Source organism: Falco naumanni, chromosome 15, assembly GCF_017639655.2.
Source record: "Falco naumanni isolate bFalNau1 chromosome 15, bFalNau1.pat, whole genome shotgun sequence".
Lineage (NCBI taxonomy): Eukaryota > Metazoa > Chordata > Aves > Falconiformes > Falconidae > Falco > Falco naumanni.
Window position 1 is genome coordinate 22,191,975 of NC_054068.1, and position 22,448 is coordinate 22,214,422.

General features: G+C 44.6%; 2 protein-coding genes and 2 non-coding genes across 9 annotated transcripts in view; 3 read left to right on the forward strand and 1 right to left on the reverse strand.

The window, feature by feature from the left end:
* The window catches only part of RSPRY1 (ring finger and SPRY domain containing 1), a 39,152-nt gene extending 29,676 nt beyond the window's left edge, over positions 1-9,476 (forward strand). For both annotated transcript variants that reach the window (XM_040615677.1, XM_040615676.1), the window contains 5 exons: positions 679-790; positions 1,786-1,888; positions 3,117-3,269; positions 5,672-5,776; positions 6,724-9,476. In XM_040615677.1, coding sequence (XP_040471611.1) covers positions 679-790; positions 1,786-1,888; positions 3,117-3,269; positions 5,672-5,776; positions 6,724-6,820 — 570 coding nt within the window. In that variant the 3' untranslated portion in view covers positions 6,821-9,476. The remainder of the gene's footprint in view (positions 1-678; positions 791-1,785; positions 1,889-3,116; positions 3,270-5,671; positions 5,777-6,723) is intronic.
* Positions 9,477-9,717: 241 nt separating this feature from the next.
* LOC121098101 (ADP ribosylation factor like GTPase 2 binding protein) lies at positions 9,718-18,584 on the forward strand. Of its 5 annotated transcripts, none has more exons than XM_040615746.1 (7): positions 9,718-9,774; positions 10,652-10,765; positions 13,008-13,069; positions 14,742-14,848; positions 15,526-15,611; positions 16,850-16,946; positions 18,068-18,584. In XM_040615746.1, the coding sequence occupies exons 2-7, from the start codon at positions 10,731-10,733 to the stop codon at positions 18,128-18,130; spliced, it is 450 nt and encodes a 149-aa protein (XP_040471680.1). In that variant the 5' UTR covers positions 9,718-9,774; positions 10,652-10,730; the 3' UTR covers positions 18,131-18,584. The 5 variants fall into 5 exon arrangements, with proteins under 5 accessions (XP_040471680.1, XP_040471682.1, XP_040471681.1 ...); XM_040615748.1 differs by having other exon boundaries at positions 9,754-9,818; XM_040615747.1 differs by lacking the exon at positions 9,718-9,774 and adding an exon at positions 9,781-9,928.
* Positions 18,585-21,736: 3,152 nt separating this feature from the next.
* TRNAL-CAG lies at positions 21,737-21,819 on the forward strand. Its single transcript has one exon. It is a non-coding gene; the product is annotated as a tRNA-Leu (tRNA).
* Positions 21,820-21,966: 147 nt separating this feature from the next.
* TRNAL-CAG lies at positions 21,967-22,049 on the reverse strand. Its single transcript has one exon. It is a non-coding gene; the product is annotated as a tRNA-Leu (tRNA).
* Between the last annotated feature and the right edge of the window lie 399 nt (positions 22,050-22,448).

Below are 22,448 nucleotides of genomic sequence, written 5' to 3' on the forward strand. Positions count from 1 at the left end.
CGTTATCTTCCGTAATGCTTTCTGGTTTCATGTCTGGGCTCTCCTGCATGGCACATTCTTCTCCCACTCCGAAACTTAGTTTTGCATTTGTCTTGGACCTTGGGACTATCACTTGATAACCTTTTCACAAACTGGGGGAGGCTGGCACTGAAATAGACACAATATGCAACAAATTCAGTGAAAGAACTATGGGTTTGTTTTCCTTCTGTATACTCTATGTTCTGGTGGCCCTTGGATATCTTCTAGGGGAAGGTATTACAAGTCTGGGTTTTCAGGGTAAGAGAGTGGTTACGCTTCTGTGTTGACTTAAGATGTAAAAAGTTAACCTGGCTATTTGGGTACTAGCCTTCTCATTTTAAAATATTTCAGTAGACGAGAGTTTTGAGCTCACAGAGAATGAAAAACATTTTGGAGACCGAAGTTGGACTCTATGATCTTAAGGCTTTTTCCAATCTAAATGATTCTATGATTTTGTCCCGTTCTTCCCTGCTCCTCATCCCAACAAAATTCCTTTTGATGTGAAAATGAAATGAAGATAGTTTGAAAAAACTATCTTAACAGCAGTGGGAGAAACCCTTCCTGCTCTTGGATGAATAGTTTAGTGGAATAAATGAAACTTTAGCTGCTTTGTGTGAGAAATGGCTGCAGATTGAAATGCTTTGCTCTTTTTTTCTAAAGGAAGGTTATGGCATCGGGGACGATGAATACTCCTGTGCATACGATGGCTGCCGGCAGCTGATTTGGTATAATGCCAGAAGTAAACCACATTCCCATCCCTGTTGGAAAGAAGGTATTCGGTCCGCCTTCTGCTGTTTATCCTAACTGGATTTCTGCACAGGATTTTTTCCTTCTTGCAGGTGTCTAGAAGATGGTTTGTTAGTAGGTGTGAATAGAGCAGTTACTGCCTAATCCTGATAATACTAAATGTTTAATAATTATTGTGCCTTTACTAGTATTTGTAGTGGTTTAAACGTACAAGGTGGGCACCGCAGTCTTGTTCCACAATCTGTGTAGAGAGTCTTGTTCATTAAATGCTTTTTCTTTTCATAGGCAGAGTACAAATCATAGCGCTGACTAACACTGCTGGACATGTAATCATTAGACTTTTTTCCCAGATATTTGTAGTTCTATGGAACAGGGTTGAAATCTGTCTTTCTGAGTTGAAAGTTATTTTAGACTAGGAAAAAAACCTTGATCTCTTGAGTTAGATCTTGGGTTTTTTTAAGGAGGAGTTGCACTGTCTTGCTTGCTTCAAATTCTTGGTAAGACAAGGATAACTACTTGGACAGCAAAGTTCTGTTCTTGATCTCTGCTTTGAAATCTTGGTAGGAGTCAGTGCATGCTACGCTTGTGTGAACTGTGCTGCCTTCTTGTCTATTAAAAATTTCTCCCAAGGATGGCTAAGCTAAAACACCCCTTTATAATATGCTTGTGCTAGTTATTTTTAACAAACTTTAGCAAGTATGTGTACCGAGGATATCTTCAACAGGTGCAAAACGGCCAAGGAGAGATGGAGTTCAGCTTTTCTTCTGGCTTTGGCAAATACTCTGCAATACCTCTACAACTATGTTGTATTAATGCTCTGGCAGACTAAAATATTTTTTTTACTATTGTGGGTTTTTTTCTTTAGTTGCTATCTACATCAATGTTTTTTCCTTTGTTTTTGCAATTTTGCAAGTAGTCCCTTTTAAGTGAGACAACTCAGTGAGATGTGTGATACTTGAAAATAAATGTTTCAGCTGTTGACATTTAACAGAAGCAAAATCTTTTTGTTTTGCATGTAAGGAGACACAATAGGATTTCTACTAGACTTGCAAGAAAAGCAAATGATCTTCTATTTAAATGGAAACCAGCTTCCTGCTGAGAAACAAGTATTTTCATCTGCTGTGTAAGTATGTGCTCATTTGGAAGGACAGTGACCTGTATGGATAACTGTTTTAATTATATGAAGTGTTTCTCATTTGAGATGTAAATTCGTATTTGCTTACCTGAAGCCATCGTTAAGCAGGTTTCCCAGTTGAAAGTTGCTTAGAAATCAAGGAGAAGGATATAATTTTACAGGTGGATTTCAGGGTCCATTTTTCAGGCCTTTCCAAAGGTAGATTCAACTTGCTGTCTTCTACTGTTGAACTAGTACAGGACTGAGGTGGAATGAGGCTGTAGCAAAGATGAACAAACTTCTAGTAATGCTTGAGGAGTTTTTGATGTTCTAAAACAATAAAGCTTCAGTCCTGTAAATGCTGAAGAGTGCATATTAACTCACTGCTGTTCACTGGAGCCAGTTCCTGTAGTAGGATATTGAGTATTCATGGGAGGATGTGTCTCGGTAGCGTTACAGAAAGGAGTTAGGCTTATTTTGCCAACTCCGTTAAAATTAACATGTGGCTAGCTCCTCTGACTCAACAGATTCCATTACTTGGTTGAAACTGAAGGTATTATGCAACTTGGGCCCTTTCAGTAAATAAGAGAAAGAGGTGATAGTTCTGGTGTTTTTACAAGGTGTCTGTGTGGCTGTGAAGACAAGACAGCTGTCCTGAGGGAATCCTGCAAGGGCAAGGAGGAACAGATGGGCATGGTGCAAAGAGAGCTCAGATCTGGCTTCATCCTGCACAGGTCCCACGGAGCAAGTGTATGAGTTGCAAGTTCCCTAGATTTGTGCCTGCTCAGATAAAACAGGAGGGGTGGCGGACATGGAGGTGTCCCTTGCAGTTGGTACTGCTCCTCACAACTCCACTAAACAGCAGTTGTTTGGAAGAAAAATACTTTTTTCCAGTGCTGAAGAAGATACCTGAGCTGATCAGTGTTAAGAGGATCGGATTGTAGGCTGTTCAGATGTATGTATCTACTCTTATAGTGTGTGACTAATCCTATTTGTAGAGTAGACAGCCTTTATTGGCTGACTTGGTAGTAAATTCAGAAGTAGAGAACTAAACAGGGTAAGTATGGGCAGCTGAAGCGGAATGTGTTTGAGTTTTTCACTCAATTAGCTGTAGAACACTTCTATTGAAGGAATTTGCCTCTTTGTGTATTTTTGTCTGGTAATAGTAGTAATGTGTCTGGGAAGCTCTATTACTGCTTAAGTCATTCTAAAATGTCTGGTGTTCATCATATTGCAGATCTGGCTTTTTCGCTGCTGCTAGTTTCATGTCCTATCAACAATGTGAGTTCAACTTTGGGGCGAAACCTTTCAAGTACCCACCATCAATGAAGTTTAGTACCTTTAACGATTATGCCTTTCTGACAGCAGAAGAGAAAATCATTTTGCCCAGGTAATCCTCCTGTCTAGTTTGAGTGTGTTTGCATACAGAGAAACATATTTATTTGGATAAATAAATCCAAGGGGATTTTAATCCATTTACCCTCCCTTGAGGCAGTTGCCATACTGGGCTGTTGATTTTATTTTCTCTTCTTTGTGTCACAGCGTTACAGGGTTTCTGAATGTTGTTGATACATGGGTTTGTGTGGTGTATTTGTGGGGGTTTTTTTCTTGACTCTTGAAAAGTACATAGATACAAAAACCCGATTTTTTTCAAGTGTTCAGCTGTGGGAGCTAGAAAACTGGCTTCTCTTGAGTTGCATAGTCTTGTATTGTACTTAGTAAAATTAATCTTTTATGGGGTCACACCTCCATGGGTCTCTTTCAGAAAAGGATTAGACCCATAGGCTCCAGTGCAACTTCATGAGTAGGGAAGGAGATATACAACCAAAATCCATTGAATTATTTTTTTTGTAATATTAGGTTAAATTAAAATTAACTAGTACTGTACAGTAAACCGTTCTTAGTAAATGTGTCTCCTGCTGTCTGAGAATTATTAGGTTGGTTGAGGAGGTATAGTCTTAATCAAAAAAAGATGGTTTGTTTAAAACTGACCTAATTTGTGATGTTGGCAGCATGGAGGTACTGAATGATTGTATGACTTGAAGTTGTCCTTATTTCTGATCCAGGTGAAAATTTCCCCACCTGTGAAAGATGGTACCAACACAGGTTATTCAAATTTGGAAGTGCTTTCCCACCTAAAAATAATTTGAGCCAGATAGAAACAGGTTTGGATACATTTTTTCTTAATGTACCAAATTTCTAGTAGGAATGAAAACTAAAGGCGTTTCTGGTTTAGGTCACTAGTAGTAAAAAAATCTTACTGGAACACAAATGTTAACAATATACAGTGTAATCTGGGATATAGGGTACCCCAGATTTGCAGCTTTATCTGAAGATGGCCCTCTAGAGTGGTGCTGATTTATGTGGTTGAAACAATCTTTTGTTGCATCTAATTGAGTGGCAGTGCAATTTGTTGGAGGTAGGTACCCTTGGCTATAAGAAAATGCAGAGACCGGTTTTGAATTATTTGTTTGATCAAGTGTATTTGAGGTACTTTAGTATTTTAGTTTTTTAAAAAAAAACAAAGTACCTTAGTTGTGGATCAGTCATGCATTGGCAAAGTTTGAGGCTTGTGATACTGTGTTTATGCAGAGAAAGGCAAATGCAACTTGCAAGACCATTTTGTACTTGCCTATAGCCAGAATAATTTACACCTGCTTGTGACTGCAGGCGCTTTAAGTGAGAATCCAATTTAATCCCTTAAGATGATCTGTTAGTTATCATTCTTTGTCAGCCCCTTTTCAAATTAAATGTCCTTCTGTCTTATTAGTTTCATGCACTAGGTAAGAGGTTTTGCAACTTTTAGCTGATGATCAGATGTGACTGTTATTGATGTCATTCTGGCACTACTCTTGCAATGTTAAGCATTAGCTGTGAGAGCTGTTACTTGATTGTGCCAAAAGGTGTGTTAGGCAACCTGAGAGAGACTGCTTTCCTGTTGATGCCTGGCTGGAGAAACTCAGCCTCCTGTGTTAGAGCCTATTTAATATGTGATAGTACTGAAAGGCTCCATTCCAGTTTGGACACTTGCTCTTTGTGTAAACAAAGATCATCCCTGCCCTGCAGTGTGAACTGTTTGGAAATGGTAAGCCAATCCTGATTTAAAAGACAACTTTGATCTTAAAAGTGATAGGAAAAAAAGGCAAGGGCCTGAGTGGACCCTGGTTATCCATCATGGGACAACATAAACTCCTGTAGAGAGTTGTGCTGAATTAAATACATCTAGTGTTGGTGCACAGTCTGGGCTAAACACATCACCCTGCCATTGAACGGTTTTGATGTGTAGTGTATGTGTTCCAAATCGGAAACGTCTTACTTGATCAAACAGGGGATTTTAATCCATTTACCCTCCCTTGAGGCAGTTGCCATACTGGGCTGTTGATTTTATTTTCTCTTCTTTGTGTCACAGCCTTACAGGGTTTCTGAATGTTGTTGATACATGGGTTTGTGTGGTGTATCTGTGGGGGTTTTTTTCTTGACTCTTGAAAAGTACATAGATACAAAAAACCCGATTTTTTTCAAGTGTTCAGCTGTGGGAGCTAGAAGAATTGTAATCTAACATCCTCTTGTCCCTTTCTGACAGACCAGAATAGGGAGTCAAAGACTGTTTTGAACATCTCTCCGTGTTAAGCCTTTTTTGGGGGGTAGTTATGATTGATACTTGTCAGCAGTAGTGTTGAATAGCACAGGCAAGTGTTGCATTCATTGGTCTTGATGAATACTTGGCATAGCTATGGATCTGTCATTTTTAGACAAACTAATGTCGGGGGGTTTGCGTGTCCCTTTCTTCAGACACAGGCGCCTGGCTTTGTTGAAGCAAGTAAGTATCCGAGAGAACTGCTGCACGCTTTGCTGTGATGAGGTAGCAGACACAGAACTCAGGCCGTGTGGACACAGGTAAAACCTTAAAAACAATCCCCCCTGAAAACCCAAACCCAAAGAAACAGGAAAATGTTTGACATTCAGCCTAGCTGAGACCAGATGCAGTCCCTGCTAATCTTGATTGACTCCCCAGCATAAAGGAAAAACCCTCCTTTTAAGGATGTGACAGAAATTAAGCATAGCATTCTCACTGCTCCTCTCATCCTAGACCTGAGCAGATTTAATCCCTAATTGTGTGTGTGTCTGGGTTTGGGGAAGTACTGTGGCTATGTACATACGTTACCTCTAGGCTGCAGAGTCTTAATTCCCTGATATCAAAGGTTTTACTAATGAGTGCTTGTTTAATACTGCTGCTGTGAAATCCAGATTGCATGAGGAGAGCAGAAAATTCATTATATACTCATTAAATGTTCAACAAATGGGTTGTCTCAAGTCACAAATTCCTCTAAAAGCTAAAAATGGGACAGCAGTATGAGTAATACAGTCATAGCACTTTCCTGTCTTTAAGCAGCATTCCAGGAAATTAATCCAGTTAAGTCCAGATCCGTAGTGATTTTAGAGCACTCCTGGAAGCAGTCTTCCCATGGGTCTAGATGGTGGAAAATTAAAAAGAAATGTGCCCGGTGTGTGTCAACAAGAAGTGGAGTCAGCTTCACGCAGGGTGCTAGGACTGCTGTTCTCCAGACCGGAGCAAGTGTTAAGATGGACAGAAGCATCACAAGTTAATCCTGGCCAACCGCACAAGCAGTTTCAGGTTTAGAGACCCTGAGCAGCTGGAGTTCCTCTCAAAGCCTGTGGATCCACAACACCTGACTTGTAATTTCTAATCTCCACACTGAAAGACTTACCTTGACTGTGCTTCGAGCAGGCTAACTACACTGCTTAGTGCTTCTGGGCTTGGTGTTGGGTTTTTTCATACTGTAAATGCAGGCTTTAACTGATTTATTTTTTTTCTCCTTCAGTGACCTGTGCATGGAGTGTGCCTTGCAGCTGGAGACCTGCCCTTTGTGTCGACAGGAAATACAAACCCGAGTCAGACAGATCTCTCACATTTCATGACACGCGTGGAGAAATACCACGGACTTGTTATTAATGAACTCCAACCAATACCGAAAGGGGAAAGAATCTAACCAATCTTTACGCACATAGAACCATAGCCATGGCCAGATTTCATGCTAAACTGTAATCTGTTTATCTTAAAAATGAAATCTTTAATAAGCTATTTCAAGTTGCCAGCAATGGGAACTGCCTTCAGCAGTGAGGAGAGCTGGTAGGTCAGTGTGCTATGGCTATTGGTTCCTCCAGGCAAGACCATAGGAGAGTGTCTCTCTTCTTCCCCCTTTCCTTTTCGCCTGTCGCAAGTGCTGAAAAAATTTGCACTGGAAGTACACGTACAATGCATTTTAGAAGAGAAAAGAAACATCTCCTAAAACAGGGCCGTTCTCTCTTGTGCTCAAAAGTCTCTATTTTTGGCAGAAGTCAGTACTAAAAAGAGAATGCCAGTGTTTTCCTGTTTAATGTAGCCTCCTGCTGGTCAGAGACTGTATTTTTCGACAGTGGGTATTAAACTGCTCAAGGACTTAATCTGTACAGACTGATTTGAAAAGACAGTGTGGAGACTATAGAGAAACACATGTTTTAGTAACTTGGTGATTCCAAAGAATGTTCTGATTTGTTTTTAAACGTTAAAAGATCGGTAGTATTTTCAAGTACATGTTTCTGATGCTTTTAACTTCAGTACCCACATTTTTTTTGTGAGGATATAATTTTCAGGAGGTATTCTTAACTAATTATAATGCTGGACTGGAATTAATTTGATATCCTGGGTATTTTTTTAAGGTATCATCGAACATCTTTTTTAATCAGTGTTGTTTTTGAAAGTTATATTCACTTTGGAAATATTGAGCTATCTTAAAAGACTGGAGGAGAATTTGGGGCCAGTTTATTTAAAAAAGTTATTTGAATAGCAAATTCCGTCTTATTCTGTAACTCATTAAAAATGCACCTTGCTTGACACATGTCAGTCCTGCTGTGAGCAGGTTGGGGCCACACTTCATGTTTTTGGTAGGGATCATACAGTGGGAATCTCTGCTTCACTTTAATTACATGTTTGTGATGTTTGTATGTCAAGGATCCATTTCAGCAGGCAGCTTTTGACTGTTTTACTAGGTTTCTACAAGGAATCAGGGTTCACAGCTGGTGTCAGTGAAATAGCACAAAAATTGTTGGAGTTACACTTATTTTGCACCAACTGAGGATATGACTGTCTCTTTCAAGACTTGTACAGGTTGGGTTTTTTAAATTATCTGGCTACATAGTAGAACTTCACTAATTCACACACAATTCGCACCAAAACCATCCCACTTCTTGGCAGTGATTCTATAGCAGAGGCTGTTGTAGTGAATTCTTGTGCTGTGATAAGTGTTATTTTTAAAATCGTTAATTATCTTTATTGTACTATCACATATTAACAAAGCAGAGCTGAGGCTGCTTCTTCCTGCTGAGCACTTCTGCTTCCTGCTGACCTAAATAGGAGCCGAGAGCTCTGCACGCAGGTCCCAGAATCAAGCTCTCTAGCAACTACTTTCACCTTCTGCCTTTGCTAACTCAAGGGTGCTGATTCATCCAGAGATTTAAAAAAAAAAAAAAAAAAAAAAGGAAAGAAAAAAAAAAAAGAAAAAGTGTCTCCATTGTACCTCTAAGGTATAATGCATGAATTAGGAAAGTTCTATCCATCATTTTCTTATTGACTTTTTTTTTCCAAATATGGACTGAATCCATGAAACAGAGTACTGGTTAGTCTTTTTGCAAAAATGTGAATTCTCTTCCACCTTGGATGCCTGTTTTGATTCAAGTCAGACTGGCAAATCTGTGCCACAGGGACCCCATTTCCTCACTGATTGTACTTCATGATGTTTTGCTGTAAGCCACGTTGCCAGCTGGGGCTGAGTCCCTTCCTGCTCGGTGCTGAATGAGCAAACCTGTGAACATCATCACTGCCACAAGGATATTAGAATTTCAGAATCACTTGAAGTTTTAAATGCTTCCAAATGCAATGATAGGCATTTATCCCTAAGGTACAAAGATACAAACCATACTTTAGGGAAGAGGTAGGACAGAACCATTTTGAACTCTGCCTTAATAGATTCTAGAAACTTTCAGGGCTTTGGTTTCCCTGGCCAGGATTAACTGAGGTAAAATTTTCAGAAGTGCCTAGGACTCCTGATCTGTATCACCTGCTCTATGAGACTAAGCTCTTAAGGCCCAGGTCCACAACGGCTCCTAGGTGTCTGGTGTCCCCTGGAGATGGAGGTGACCGAAGAGCCTCACTGCCTTTGTGGACACGGGACTAAGTGCCTGCGTTCTTTGTGGAAAAGAGGTGCATGCTTTGGAAAATTTTGCCCCAGACCGTCTTCCGTGCAGCTGGTGCTGGGCAGAGGGAGCCAATGGTGCCGGAGGAGGGAGCTGCGCTGCAGAGAACGGTCCTGTTCATTTCACAAAGGGAAGGACTGTGCGGTTCGACTGGCTTTCTGCTGGGAGCGGCGAGGGGGACAGCTTTGTAAAGCTCGATCCTCCGCGGCTGGGGCAGCGGCCCCCCGGGTTGCTGCACCCCTCCAGCGGCGCCGGGACTGCGGGGAGGCGCTGGCCCCGCAGGCCCTCGCAGGGGGACAGCAACTGTAGCGGCCCGCTCAACAATAAAAGCGTCTCGAAGGCTGTTTGTTGTCTGTTAGTTCTGTTGCTTCTGGCGAGAGCCGCTCTGGTGCGGGGGGTCGCGCAGGGCGCTGGCCCCGGGGCGGGGGGCCGGGGCGGGTGGTGCCCCCCCCCCCCCCCCCGCGTGCCCCGGGCGCGTTCCTGAGGGGGGAGCCCGCCGGGGAGCGCCGCGACGGGGGTTTCGTTTCCCATTGGGCCTTCGGCACGTGGGCGGGCCCTCCGCGGCCGGCTGCGCTCTGCGGTTGGCCGCGGGCGGGCGGAAGTAGCTGTTTTCTGGGAGACGGGCGGGCCGCTGGCCGTTGGTGCGGAGCAGGATCGGGGCCTCTGCGGTCTGGGGGCGCGTTAGGTGCTCGCCTTCCTCGGGGGGGAAGCGCTGACAGGGCCGGGCCGCCTGGGTGCCTTCTGGGGAGGGCCGGGCCGCCTGGGTGCCTTCTGGGGAGGGCCGCTGACGGCGTGGTGCGCTGGGGCCCTTTGCGAAGGGGGATGCGGGGCGGGCCGGGGCCTGCGCGCTCCCCGGGGCCAGGCTGAGAGGAGGCGGCGGTGGGTCGCACCCGTCCCTCCTCCCGCGTTGGGGGTGATGCCATGGAGCCGGCTGCCCCGTCGGCGGGCTGCCCTGAGGGCCGGCGTCGGGTATAAGTCCGCTAGGGTGGCGGGGCAGGGTGTCCCCAGCACGCCCCCAGCAGTCGGCTGGCCCGTCTGCCGCGGCCCTGGGTGCCCTGTCCCGTGTCAGGGTCAGCAGCTGGCTGCGGCCAGGGCCCGGCGGGCGCGGGGCAGCGCAGGGCAGAGCCCCTGGCCCGGCGCGGGGTGTCGCTGGGCAGAGCGCGGCTTGCAGGCTCTCTGCAACGCGCAGGGCCGAGGCGGCGTCTTCATCTTGTCTGGCTTCGTTATCATGTGTCTTTGTAATAGTCATAGATGCTTCAGTAGAACAGATGTAAAGGTCACCTGGGACCCCCTTTACAGACACTAACCGCAGGTGCGGGGGGGTGTGAGCCTGTTCTTTGAGTAGGCAGAGGGAATTCCTGGTATTTCAGAAAAGAAGCAGCAATAACTTTGGAAGAACACGACTTCGAAATTCCTATGCCTAAACATTAAAGATTAATTCCTGATTTTGCTGTTTGAGGAGTGTGGTAATTTAACAACTGAATTTGTATTAATGTTGAATCATGTGTTATTCCTTAGCACTTTGTCAAGAAGAAATAACCACAAACAGCAGCAGTATAGCAGATTGTTTCTTCTCCAGCCTGGTTATGCAGTAACAATGGAGACTTCTGATGAAGAAAACTTCGTGGCCATGTGAATATGCTACCTTCTGTGTCAGATTTTCAATAAGCTAATCACTAGTTGAAATATCTTGATAGGAATATAATTACACAAATGAATTTATACCTCACTGATTAGCAGATTCTGCTTCTTAGGTGAACAGGGGTGCAGAATGCAAAGTTCCAGGAAGGAATGACATCAGTTCAGAGTTCAGGTGAAGCCAAGCTAAATGTAACTTCAGTGAGTGTGGCACCAGATAGCCCTGGCTGAGTGATCAAAATAAGTACTATAAGGCTGAAAAAGTCTTTTTTTTTTTTTTTTTTCCCCCCTGTTAATTGTAAATTCAAAATTTTTCCTTTTCAAGAGCAGGTGTTGCCTTATATTGCAGATTCTAATAGGTGACTATTCCTGTGTGTTTGAATGTGCTCCTTCTAGACATGCGAGACCTTTTATAGGTGGCCTCGACTAAATTTTACACTGGTAGATGCTAAGATGCTGTGTCACCCCGTGTTTGTCTGCCGTACTCTTCTCCTAAAGCTTGTGGCAGAAGGGAATGTGTGCTGGTGCCTCTGTCACTAGTTCACAGATCTAGTTCTTTCAGTCTACAGACTTATCGTAGATGGCCATGTGCTGGGGCTGCTTCAGCAGCACAGGTTGTGCTGGCCCAGACTAGACATGATGAGGCGACAGAAGCTTAAACCACGAGATTGGTGAGGATGTGTTTCTTCAGGTATGCGGATGCAGGTGTTGCATAGAGAGATGGAATTGCTCTTATTTTGAAACAGTTAAAATTCCATCATTGACCTTACAGGCTTAAACCAGGGTTTAAATTAATACTTTAACTTCTCTGTTGCTGTTAGAATAAGCTATAAAACTGTGGTAGCAGTTATTTGGAGGGGGGAGAAAAGAGTGGAAATTATCCGTGGCAAAGTCTCCAGTCCTTATGTGTAAATGGGAAGTGATGAGCCCTGTTGCCTGAAGTCCTAAGTGTGATGCTTAGGGTATGTAATGCTTCAACTGTGCTGTGCCAGCATCTCTCCTGGAGGTGTTGTGCCATGTCTGCTGGTGGAAGAGCACACTTTCCCAGTTCCTGGCATTGGCTTTGCTCTTCTCCCAAGGTTTAACAGATCAGAAATGTTGCTAGGACATTGCTTTGTGATCAGATGCCTTTTTAAGTCAAATATCTTTTCATTTTTCCTGGACAGAATGAGCCCTGTGGCTCATTATAGTTGAACTGTTGCTGGATTAATTTCACAGGAGTATTATTCAATAGCAAAATAACTTCAATGAGTTTTCAAAACTTAGTCTGAAAGAGTGTTCTGCTTTCTTCACTAAAGAGAAATTTGAAAGAAAGAGGCATTTAATTTTATTTAAATAGTGCTTTCACTGATCAAAGCTAATTTTTTTTTTGTTAAAAACAAATGTTCTGTGAGACTGGTTGCCGTCATGTGTGAGAAGAGCCAATCTTTCATCTCCTGGAGAATATAGGAGGAGTTCATCCCCCCCTAAAAATGAGCTGTGAATGCTGAGGAGATCCTGTGGATTATTTACTGTGTCTAAACAAGCTGCACAATAATAGATTTAGCAGAGGGATCCAGAGTCCTAAAACGTTGGTACCAAAGATTTCTTCCCTGGATCACTTCAGATCCATAAGTGTTTACTATTTGCTTGTGAGAGAATGACCTTAGGAGGTGATGCCATTTATTTGTAGCACGTAGGGATTTTTCCTGCATAAGAAAAAAGAACAATATTTAAATTTATTTGGTTATACAATACTTGTGTATACACTGAGTTTAAGTGGTTTCACAAAACTAAGTAGTTCAAAATAATCTCTGTAGAGTGTTTAGAGTTCTTGATCACCATGTAGAGCTACGCAGGGAAGAGAGCAGGAGGAAAGCTTGTGGCCGCAGCTGGGATTTGTGGGTTGGAAAAGGCTTAATTTGCTGTTCTAATTAACATTCTTTACATCCTTCTGCACCAGGAGTAGAATTACCTTGAAAGTAATGCCAGTAAACCAACATTTATTTATTTATTTTCAATCGGGCACTTTCCTGGGGGGAAATACAGTAGAGGCCTGATGAGCATCCCCATTAAGTTGTTTCCTCATCAGTGTCATTAATTATTTCGTAGGTTGAAACTAGGAAATTACTTGGCAATCTTGTAATTACTGGGATTATTTGTGCTTAGGCTTTTGTTAACACTTCTTAATTTTAACTTTTATTTCTGCTGTGGTTGAAACATGTATTTGTACAGTATGGTCTTTCTTTGCTTTCAGATCCTCCCCTTCTGATGCAGAGTTTGATACAGTTGTTGGGTATCTGGAGGCTATCATAATAGGTAAGATCTACAAGTAGTTGTAGACAAGATTGGTGCTAAATACGTTGCAAGTTGCTCGTCTGCTAGCAGACATACAGAGCTAAAATAACCCCTGCCTGCTTCAGGGAAGCTTTCCTTCCTTTGTTCCCATGACCCCTAACCTGGCAGTCCAGTAAAAATATACACAAAGGTCTTTTGTGTGCTATTTGCACAACAGTGTGCTTAGGAGTCTTGAAAATTATTCTCTGCACCACTGCAATATACTGCTGCTTGAGTAAAGATACTTGTAAATCTCACGTAGAAATCAAAACTTTCAGGGATTTTTCTACCCTGTTGTAAAGGGGATGGAAGAGACTGTGAGAGGTAGGCTTCCCTTCCCCAGCTCTTCCCGAACCTTGGCTAACGTGCTTGTCGGGACATTCTTAGAAGCTGCCATGGTTTGTCCAGGCAATTTTGCTGCCTGTTGCTACTGCAGGAGCCTTTTGTAATCTGTAATATTAAGTGCCTGTGCTGCAGTTTAAATGTGCTGCTCCTTGTCCTGTCTCTTCGTAACGTGGAGTATTTCCTCTGTTTCAGCAGCAACATTGCGTAACTGGAGATGGGTGTCATCATGTCTTGCCACTTTTCACTTTTTGAGACTGTCCAGAGCTGATTTTGTTGCGTGTGTAACTTGCACATTTGCGTACAACAGTAATGTGGCAGGACCTGTTCATAGCAGGAACACTGAATGGCACCAATCTCATTGTATGAGCTTAGGTAATAAAAGATGCTAAATTCTCTGGATCATAATTTTATCTGAGAAGTCAGTGTGTGCAAGAAGTAGTTTACAAGATACCAAGACAGAATTCATGCTACTCAGGCATCGGGTGCTTCATAAGAACAGCATATAATCTTTTTTACTACATCCTTCCCAGAGAGATGTAGATTCTGCAGCCTCAGTTGCCTGGTGATGTAGTTGAATCTGGAGAAATGCTAACAAAACTAATTTTGAACGCGTTTGGATTTAGAAAGCTGAGGTTGGTGTATTTTAATACTGTGTGTAAGTAAACTTTCTACCTTTCATGTTGAATTCAGTGGTAATTTTTATCGTGTTCATTTTTACTCGTTTCCTTCCACAACAGGAAAAAAATGCCCAGATTAATTTTCAATTGCTGAAGAATTTCACTAATATTTTTTAAATAAAGGAAAAAAATATTTTGAATTCTTGTAGGGAAGAGGTGTTCACTTGGTAAGAAAATACAGTTGTTTTGCTGACTTGGGAGGCTGAACAAAAAGGGGTTCAGGATAAATAACCTTATTAAGTAAACATAAAGGAGGAGGACTTCATTGCTAATACTAAGTGTAAATGAAACTTAACAAGTAACTGTAGACCTTGCTAGGTGGACACATTCGTCCCATTTCATTCTGAATACACAGTTGCGGTCAAAATGCAGACTGATGCGCTGCTGCCCTGTTGATTCGGCTTCCTTAACTGGAGTCACTCTGCCCTCCGGTAGCCGCAGCCCCTGTCTTCTCGCAGATGGGTCAGAAATAGCGGCGCAGCAGCAGCTGCGGTGCTGGTGTGAGTGACTCTGCACGTGTACGGGGCTCTGTGATTACAACAGGCAAGCAGAGCGCTGGAGAATGGGGGGGTTGTGTTACGAAGAGAATGACTAAACTCCTAACTGTATGGTGCGTTTGTGTTGTGGCCCAGATGATGATTTCCAGTTAACACAGAGGACGTTTATGGAGAAGCACTACCGGGAGTTTGATGACTCGGAAGAATACAAGCTCATCTATACTTTTATTTTTAATGAATATGTGAGATACTTTTTCCTATTTTTCATACGTATTGTTTTTTTTATTAAGGCTGGTGTCAGGTCCCGTATTGCCCCCTTTACGTGAGGTTTAACTGGAGCAGAGCCAACATACTGCCTGCTGTATTGCCTGCTGGCTCTTTCTGAAGCACAGTCGTGAATGTGCTGTGAGCAAGAAAAATGCTTTCTGGAGCATTAGGTTCCTTTCTCTTTGTTTCACCTGGAAATGTCTGTAGATGTTTTGGAAGCTGTGTAACTCTCTTGAATAGAAATCTAGCCAATCACTGTCATAATGCATTTAACATTTGGGCATAACAAAGTTTTCTTCTCTAGTTGTTTTATTTTCTGTATTGGACACTCCAATTACATTCTTCGTGCAAAGCATAATTATGAAACTCTGCTGGCCTACTAGTCAATAACATTAAATGAGTTAAAAGTAATTTATTAGATACAAATAGTGTTAGTTCTCACCAGTATTCCCAGCAGAAATGTTCAGCTCTATGCCTCAGCGGTGGTGTAATTGAATTAGCAATGCCCAGCTAAGGCATGTGCAGTTATTCGCCCAGTGAGGATAATACAAAGTGTCAATAAGGTGTCAGTGTAAGTAAGATGTGCTGTTTTGAAATCTGCTCCAGAAATTTGTTATGAAGTTATAGAGGTGGTTTGTTTGGTTTTTTTCAGATCTCTATAGTAAAGAAATACATGGAAGAAAAGCTGCTTGATTTGATTCCTGGTTTTGATATGACTGCTTTCACAATGTCATTGCAGTAAGTCTCTGCTTTGCTTTTGATTGGGGGGCGGCTTATGTGCCTTTCAATTATTTTTATCTAGACTAAAGCTTAGGTTTGACACTTCTTCCTTTAGAAGGAGGTTCCTCTTTATTTAAAAAAAGAAGTGTTCATGCAGGCAATGACTGACCACTTTTCTTGACTTCAGTATGTCCTCATACTCTAAATTTCTGAACTGTCGTGCTGAAATATATTGGGTTTTAAGGGGTAGGAAGAGAAATGAGAATGAGAACAGTGGAGGTGTTCATGATCGTTGGCATTTCAAAGCCAGACCTGTAAAAGGTTAGGTCTCATTTATCTCCTTCAGGCTCCATGTTGGACACTTAAATAGCCTGGTAGTCTTACCCAGAGTCATGTGATGAAATGCCTTTAACGCAATTTTTGTACAAAGCATTCAGAGAAGAGTTTGGTTTGTCTTAATCTTTTGTATTTGATCACTTTAGCTTAACCAACTTCATTAAGAGATCACTTCTGAAAGATCACTGGTTTTCCTCTTGAATAAGAAAATCAAATGTAGTTGGGAACTGAATACTTTAAAATATTTCAGTCAATTTAATTTTTATTTTTTTTTTAAATAAGACATTGGGAAGTCACTATGAATGCACACAGTACACTTAGAAGGTAGACTGTTTAAGGTAAAGCTCTTTTTTATAAGAATTATATAATTTAGAATTTTGAAAGGCAAAAAAAGCCCCAGGCCTTGACTGTTAGGAAAGTCTTGTTAAAATATGCTGATACGGGAGCACAGAGTCTTTCTTCCAAAATGTTTTCATCAAAAGTCCTCTACCAAGAATCATCAGTACAATGCCTCATTCTCAAGGGATGTGTATGAGCACTCTGTGCCTCTCCCCAGCCTTTCTCACCTTCAAGGGACTGTCTGCCTGTTTCAGTGCCCAAATAAGGAGATAAATGCTAGTTGGGTGTTACTTCTGTTGACTTAAAGGTCAGTTTCTTTGTCTCGTTTCCAAGGACTGATGTGATACTCTTACCTCTTGGATTTAGACAAATATAATATATATTAATGCACTTGGATTGGCAATACTGCAAGGTAAAATTTGGCTCAAGTTTTGCTTTATGATAGACCTGTAATAACATTCTTCTTTGAATTTTGATATTGTTCTACTCGTGCCAGTATCCTTTTTGACCTCCTCTCATTCTAAAATAACAACTTTATTTCCCACAGAATTTTTTAATTCCCCAACTTCTTCTCTCTATAGACAGCACAAAGATGAAATGGCAAGTGAACTATTCGATATGCTTCTCACATTTACTGACTTTCCGGCTTTCAAAGAAATGTTCTTGGATTACAAAGCTGTAAGTATGTCACGTTGTGTATTTTCATTGGCATAATGGCTCTTGTTTTTCTGTAGCTCTGCCTGAGAGTACCAAAGGTGGTGTTACTGCAATAGGTAGCAGCATTTATTCAAAGGCTGTACTAGGGTCAGAAGAAAAATAACTTGACTGACTGGCTATTTAAACTCAAAAGCCACATTTAATAATTTCTAGAAAACATGAATGAAGCTGGCATGTGGAGCAGTTCTTCAGAAACACATGCTTTCTGCATCTTTGAATGTTGCTTTCCAAGTGAACGCTTTTTCCACTGTGAGGGTGACCGAGCACTGTCACAGGTTGCCCAGGGAGGTTGTGGAGTCTCCATCCTTGGAGATATTCACAAGCTGTATGAACACAGTCCTGAGTGGCCCTGCTTGAGCCCAGGATTTGGACCAGATGACCTCCAGAGGTTCCTTCCAACCCTGACCATTTTTTTTGGTCATTGGGTGTGGTTTTTTTCCCCCAGTCAGTCCAAAATTAGCTTTTCATTTGTGTTTCTCCTCCTCTCTGTCCAAACTGGATAAACAAACAAAAGTATTAAGGTTTTTGGATGAGCTTTTTCCTAGGGAAAAACGCATAAATGCTCTCCAGTGTCTGTCCAGTCATATTTGACAAAGTAGAAAAAGAGTCAAAGTTGTTGTCAAGAGTTATGCCCTCTGCCACCTCCCCCCACCCCTTTAAGTTTTGTGAAATTGGGGGCAGGTTGAGGACAAAGAGACAGTCCGTGTCTTAGCAGCAGGAATCGTTTCAATTGGGGTTTGCACCTTTGGGGTCTCCTGAGAAGCAAACCACAGAGCTGGTTGTCACTAGTTCCTTGAGCGCTAGGCAAGCCTGCTGGCTGGGCGTCCTTGACCAGGTGTAACCAGACTCTGCTCTGACCTGGACGTACAGCTGGCAGAGGCGACAGTGGCCTTACTGCAGGGATCCCTGCACAATCTCTTCTTGAAGTTTGGGTTCACATTCAGTCACAGATGCTCAGGTAACATGTAATGTTATATTGATTTGATGCAACAAACAGAGTATGTATTGCCCATTTCGTTTTTTGAACTGCCAATTCCAAAGCAGCACTGAGTCACAGATTTCTTTTTCTTCTGTGTTTATAGGAGAAGGAAGGTCAAAGCCTGGATTTAAGCAGTGGACTAGTGGTGACTTCATTAAACAAGTAATCAATAATCTCCTAGAGCAGTTTATGCATTACTTCCCTTCTGCAGATGAGTGCTGCTGCTTTTGTTTGGACACTAAAACACTAAAGGTCATAAGAAGCCGGCACTTTTACATGATGAAAACTCCTTCACCCTCAAGACTATACCTTCACAGGCCTGATGCTAGAAACATCTGTTTGTGAATTCTCATTAGTATTGGAATTGTTTTCAGTAAACACAGTATTTGTACACCAGCCTAACTGTTGCGCATGCTGAGAAGCTCGGCATACTGAGAGGACAACAGATAGGTCTGTGTGCCTGTTACTGGGGTTGGCGTCTTCACCATCTCCCCAAAATGCAGAACTTCTCAGAATCAAAAAGACAGTGTAAGAAGAGTATGTCCCTCCAGCTCTTGGAAGGACAGGTGTGAATGTATAACCTCAGAGTTCCTCATATGTTTGTTGGTTTGGGTTTTTTTTTTTAAAAATACTTTGGTATGATCTTAAGTGCTATGGCTTTCGAATGGAAGAACATGTTTTAATATTCTTAATAGATGTTCTAGCATAAGACTGGCTCTCAGCTCTGACAGCTGGTATGTCAGTGTGTAAATCTGTCTGCTTTCTGGCTTTTGAAGTCTTATCCCTAATGTGCAGAGTTCTCTGATTCACTTGTTCAGGCCCCAGCTATTCTATATTGTGGAAAATAACCACGATAAACCAAAATCCGACCAATGTATTGAAGTTGTTACTTCCTTTCCAGTAGTGGCACAGCTGCTTTAGTTCTAGTAATGCAAGCTTGATGGTAGGTTGGGCACAGACGTGTTTACCACTGTGTCACTAAATAGCATGCTGATGAAAAGGCACGGTTTTGCTATTAAGCTGTTAGCAACACTAGCCTAGACAGTAAAATTATGGCCTGGGGTTCTTTGGTTAACTCCTTACCTCTTTATATAATGTTGACTTTTTAATGTTGGGAACAGATTTTATTGAATTTTAAAAGAATCCTGTTGACATATTTTAATTGTTAATTGTTGAGCTAATATAATTACTTGCAGCTAAAACTAAAAATACTCGTCATTTTTTTTACTGAGAAAAGTTTTCATTCTTTTTTTTTATTACAGTTGTTTCAATTAATTGCTTTAATGGTAGTGTAAGTGAATACCTCAGGCGGTTATATTCTGAAGGGAGTCCTGTTGTATTTTAAGCAAGGTCTCTTGTCATTTCAGAGGCTACAAGGTGTGGCTGGGGATGAATTCTTACTTTGATGGGGAATTGTGTCTCAGTGTTTTCCGTTACACGTTTCTGCCTCTGCGCCGCTCTCTTCTGTCTGCGTTTTCTGTGGGCTGCTGGCCCCAGAGTCACTCGTCCCTCTGGCACTCCTGTCACTCGCCCCTGGCTTGATGCATTTTCAGTCAGGCAGAGGTGCTTTTTAAAGAGATTGATTTTTTTAATATGAGCTGTGTCTAAGTCTGGCTGCACATTTTCAGAGTTTTAACATTGTCATAACAATGCATGAAGAGGCTGCCTTTGTACTGCTACTGATTTATATATGGGTATGTTCATCATTGTGGAAACTGGCTTGCATTTAGCCCACTGAACACCAGCGGCAGGCAGATCGGTCAGTTTGGCCGGTCGCTTTCCAATTCACAGCGTCCCTTAGTGCAGTTGCCTCTGTGGGAAGCTGTTGGAACCTTCCCCACGCAGACCGCACAGCAGTTTTGGCAGTGTCACTTGCTGTACGCCAGCTTTCCTGTGTAGCAAGATCCAGAAATAAATTGAAGTCATTTCATCTGGTTTTATTAGCTTGTAGAAGGAGGATGTGAAGGGAAAAGTGGCGGTGTCTGCTGGGCAGCACGTTAGTTCTGGCAGACACCGACCGTGTCCCCAGGGAAAGGTGGGTTTGTCGACTGTGGTGGCAGGGAGCAGCGTGGTTCTGCGTTCTCCCAAGGCACCGGTCCTGTGCATGTTCCCAAAGCATCTGCAGGCTTAGTTTTAATTTTTGAAGACCACTTGTAGCTAATGGGCAAAATTGACTCGTTGGTTAATTATAGGGGTTGCTATGAACTCTGTGGTGTGTATGGCACCAAGCCTCAAAGAGGGAGCGCACCAAAGCCTTGGCACCTCTATCGCGTCCTTGTGGTCCTGGATGCGTGGCCTATGCGTGTGTGCACACAGCAAAGCCGGGTGGCCCCTGGGGACTTGCCGTCCTGCCTGGGGCTGGGTGGCCATGCCCATATGCAGCAGGAAGGGGCGGTCGCCTCTGCCAGTGACGCCTCTGCTGCCCGCTCCACGCTGCACCGCACGTGCCGCCTTCTTGCAAGACAAACTACTTTTTCTTGACGGACTCCAGAGCTGGATTTAGGAAGATTTTTATTTAAAGCATAAAATTGTTAGAAAACAATACAAGAACAGTTTAGACCTCTTCCTTTGCTTAGCCTTCATCTTCTAGCTCTGCCACCGTTCACGTATCACATTAATTGCAATTACTTACACTGTAGCTGTGAATGACCAGAGACAGGATGCTGCGCTTGGTTTAGTGAATTTTAGTATTGGAACATGCTGAATCGGCTGAGCCCCCTGAGTGGAGCTGTGCCAGTGAGGATCTGGATGAGCCCCAAGGATGAGCAGGAGACAAGAGGCTGCATGCACCTGGTGTGCCTGAGGTGCCAGGTCGCGGGAGACAGCAGCAGCAGCGGCTATCGCTGCAGTTGGCTCGGGTGCTGAAGCAGGACCAGGCGGTGCTGCTGCTGGGGGCACTGGTGCCAGGACCCTTGGGCTTGCCCAAGAGTGGCTGCCAAGGCCTGGCTGCGGGCGGACAACCTGGGGGGCTGGGAGCCCAGGGACAGCCAAAGCCCCGCGGGCACCCTGGGAGCAAGCCCAACACCGCTCAGCTGGGGTCACCGGGCTTCGTGGGGCCCGCGGGCCCCCGGGCTTGTGCCCTGCGGGGGTGCCCAAATTGGAGCCGCCTTCAAGCGGCAAAGGGAATGAGGATGGGAATCCGCGTTTTCCTTTGGCTTTAGGGAGGGAAGGAGAGGGGGAGGCCTGAGCTACTCGGGGTCAGAGATGGGTTAGTTAGGGTCAGACAGCGAGGCTGGGGTAGGGGACGGCAGCCAAAGGAGACCCAACTGTCCCCAGCCAGAGCAACACAGCGAAGCCATACGCGTGTGCGACGCGCTGGGACCCGGCCAAGCCCCCCGTGCCCCCCGGTACTCACGGCCTGGGCGCACATCAGCCCCCCGAGCGGCGAGAGCAGGAAGGCGCCGTCCGGGGCGGCGGCGGGGCCCGGGGAGCCGCTCCGCCCTCGCGCCATGCCGCGCGCCCGGGACCCCCGCGGGGCCGCCCCAGCCCGAGCGGCCGGGCCGAGCCTGCCCCGCGCCGAGCTGCGGCCCCTCCTCGCAGCGCCCCCTGCTGCGTTTATGGGGACGGAGCTGGCGGCTCTCACCGACCTTCACCTGCCTGGGGATGGTCCCGGGGGGCTTCGCTACCCTCCCGCGGCGGGGGCGATGCTGACCGGCCCGTGGCCCCCCGCCGCCCTCGGGCATCTCCCCCTACCCTGTAGCGGCTCCGGGACCAGCGAAACGGCCCCGCGAGAGAAGCAGAAGGCGGCAGCGGGCGGCGCTGGCCGCAGACAGTCAGGATGGCCGAGCGGTCTAAGGCGCTGCGTTCAGGTCGCAGTCTCCCCTGGAGGCGTGGGTTCGAATCCCACTTCTGACAGCCTTTTTGCAGCTCTTTGTCTGCGGGGGGCTGGTACCGATTAAAAAAACACAAACAAAAAAACCACAAAAGGGCCACAATTAAAACTAATTAACTGCTTAGCTTTAATTAACGCTGCAAACGCCATATCGCAAAAGAATCGCCTGTTGTCAGAAGTGGGATTCGAACCCACGCCTCCAGGGGAGACTGCGACCTGAACGCAGCGCCTTAGACCGCTCGGCCATCCTGACACGCTGACACTCGGTTTATGCGCCCTCTGCTACAGCCGTGCCGGCCGCCGCGGCCTATGTCCCCCCACCTGCGGGTTCCCGCGGGCAGACGCCCCCCACGGCGGCACCGCGCCGCCCCTGCCCCGGCCGAGCCGCCCCGCTTGGGGAGAGGCTGCCCACGGCCGTGCCCGGGACAGGAGCGCAGCGGCTGCGTGGGGAGGGCGCCCTCGCCGCCCCGTGGCGCCTGCTGCTCAAGGAGCAAAACCGGGGCCGGGAACAGCCGGCGGTGTCCCCTCGCGCCTGGGACAGAGGGCGGCTTCGGGCAGAGCTCAGCACTTGGGCATCCCACGGCAAGCGGGCACCGGGCACTGCGGGGGCGGGGGCTGCCGGGGACCCCCCCAGGCGGGGCCGCCGGCAGCT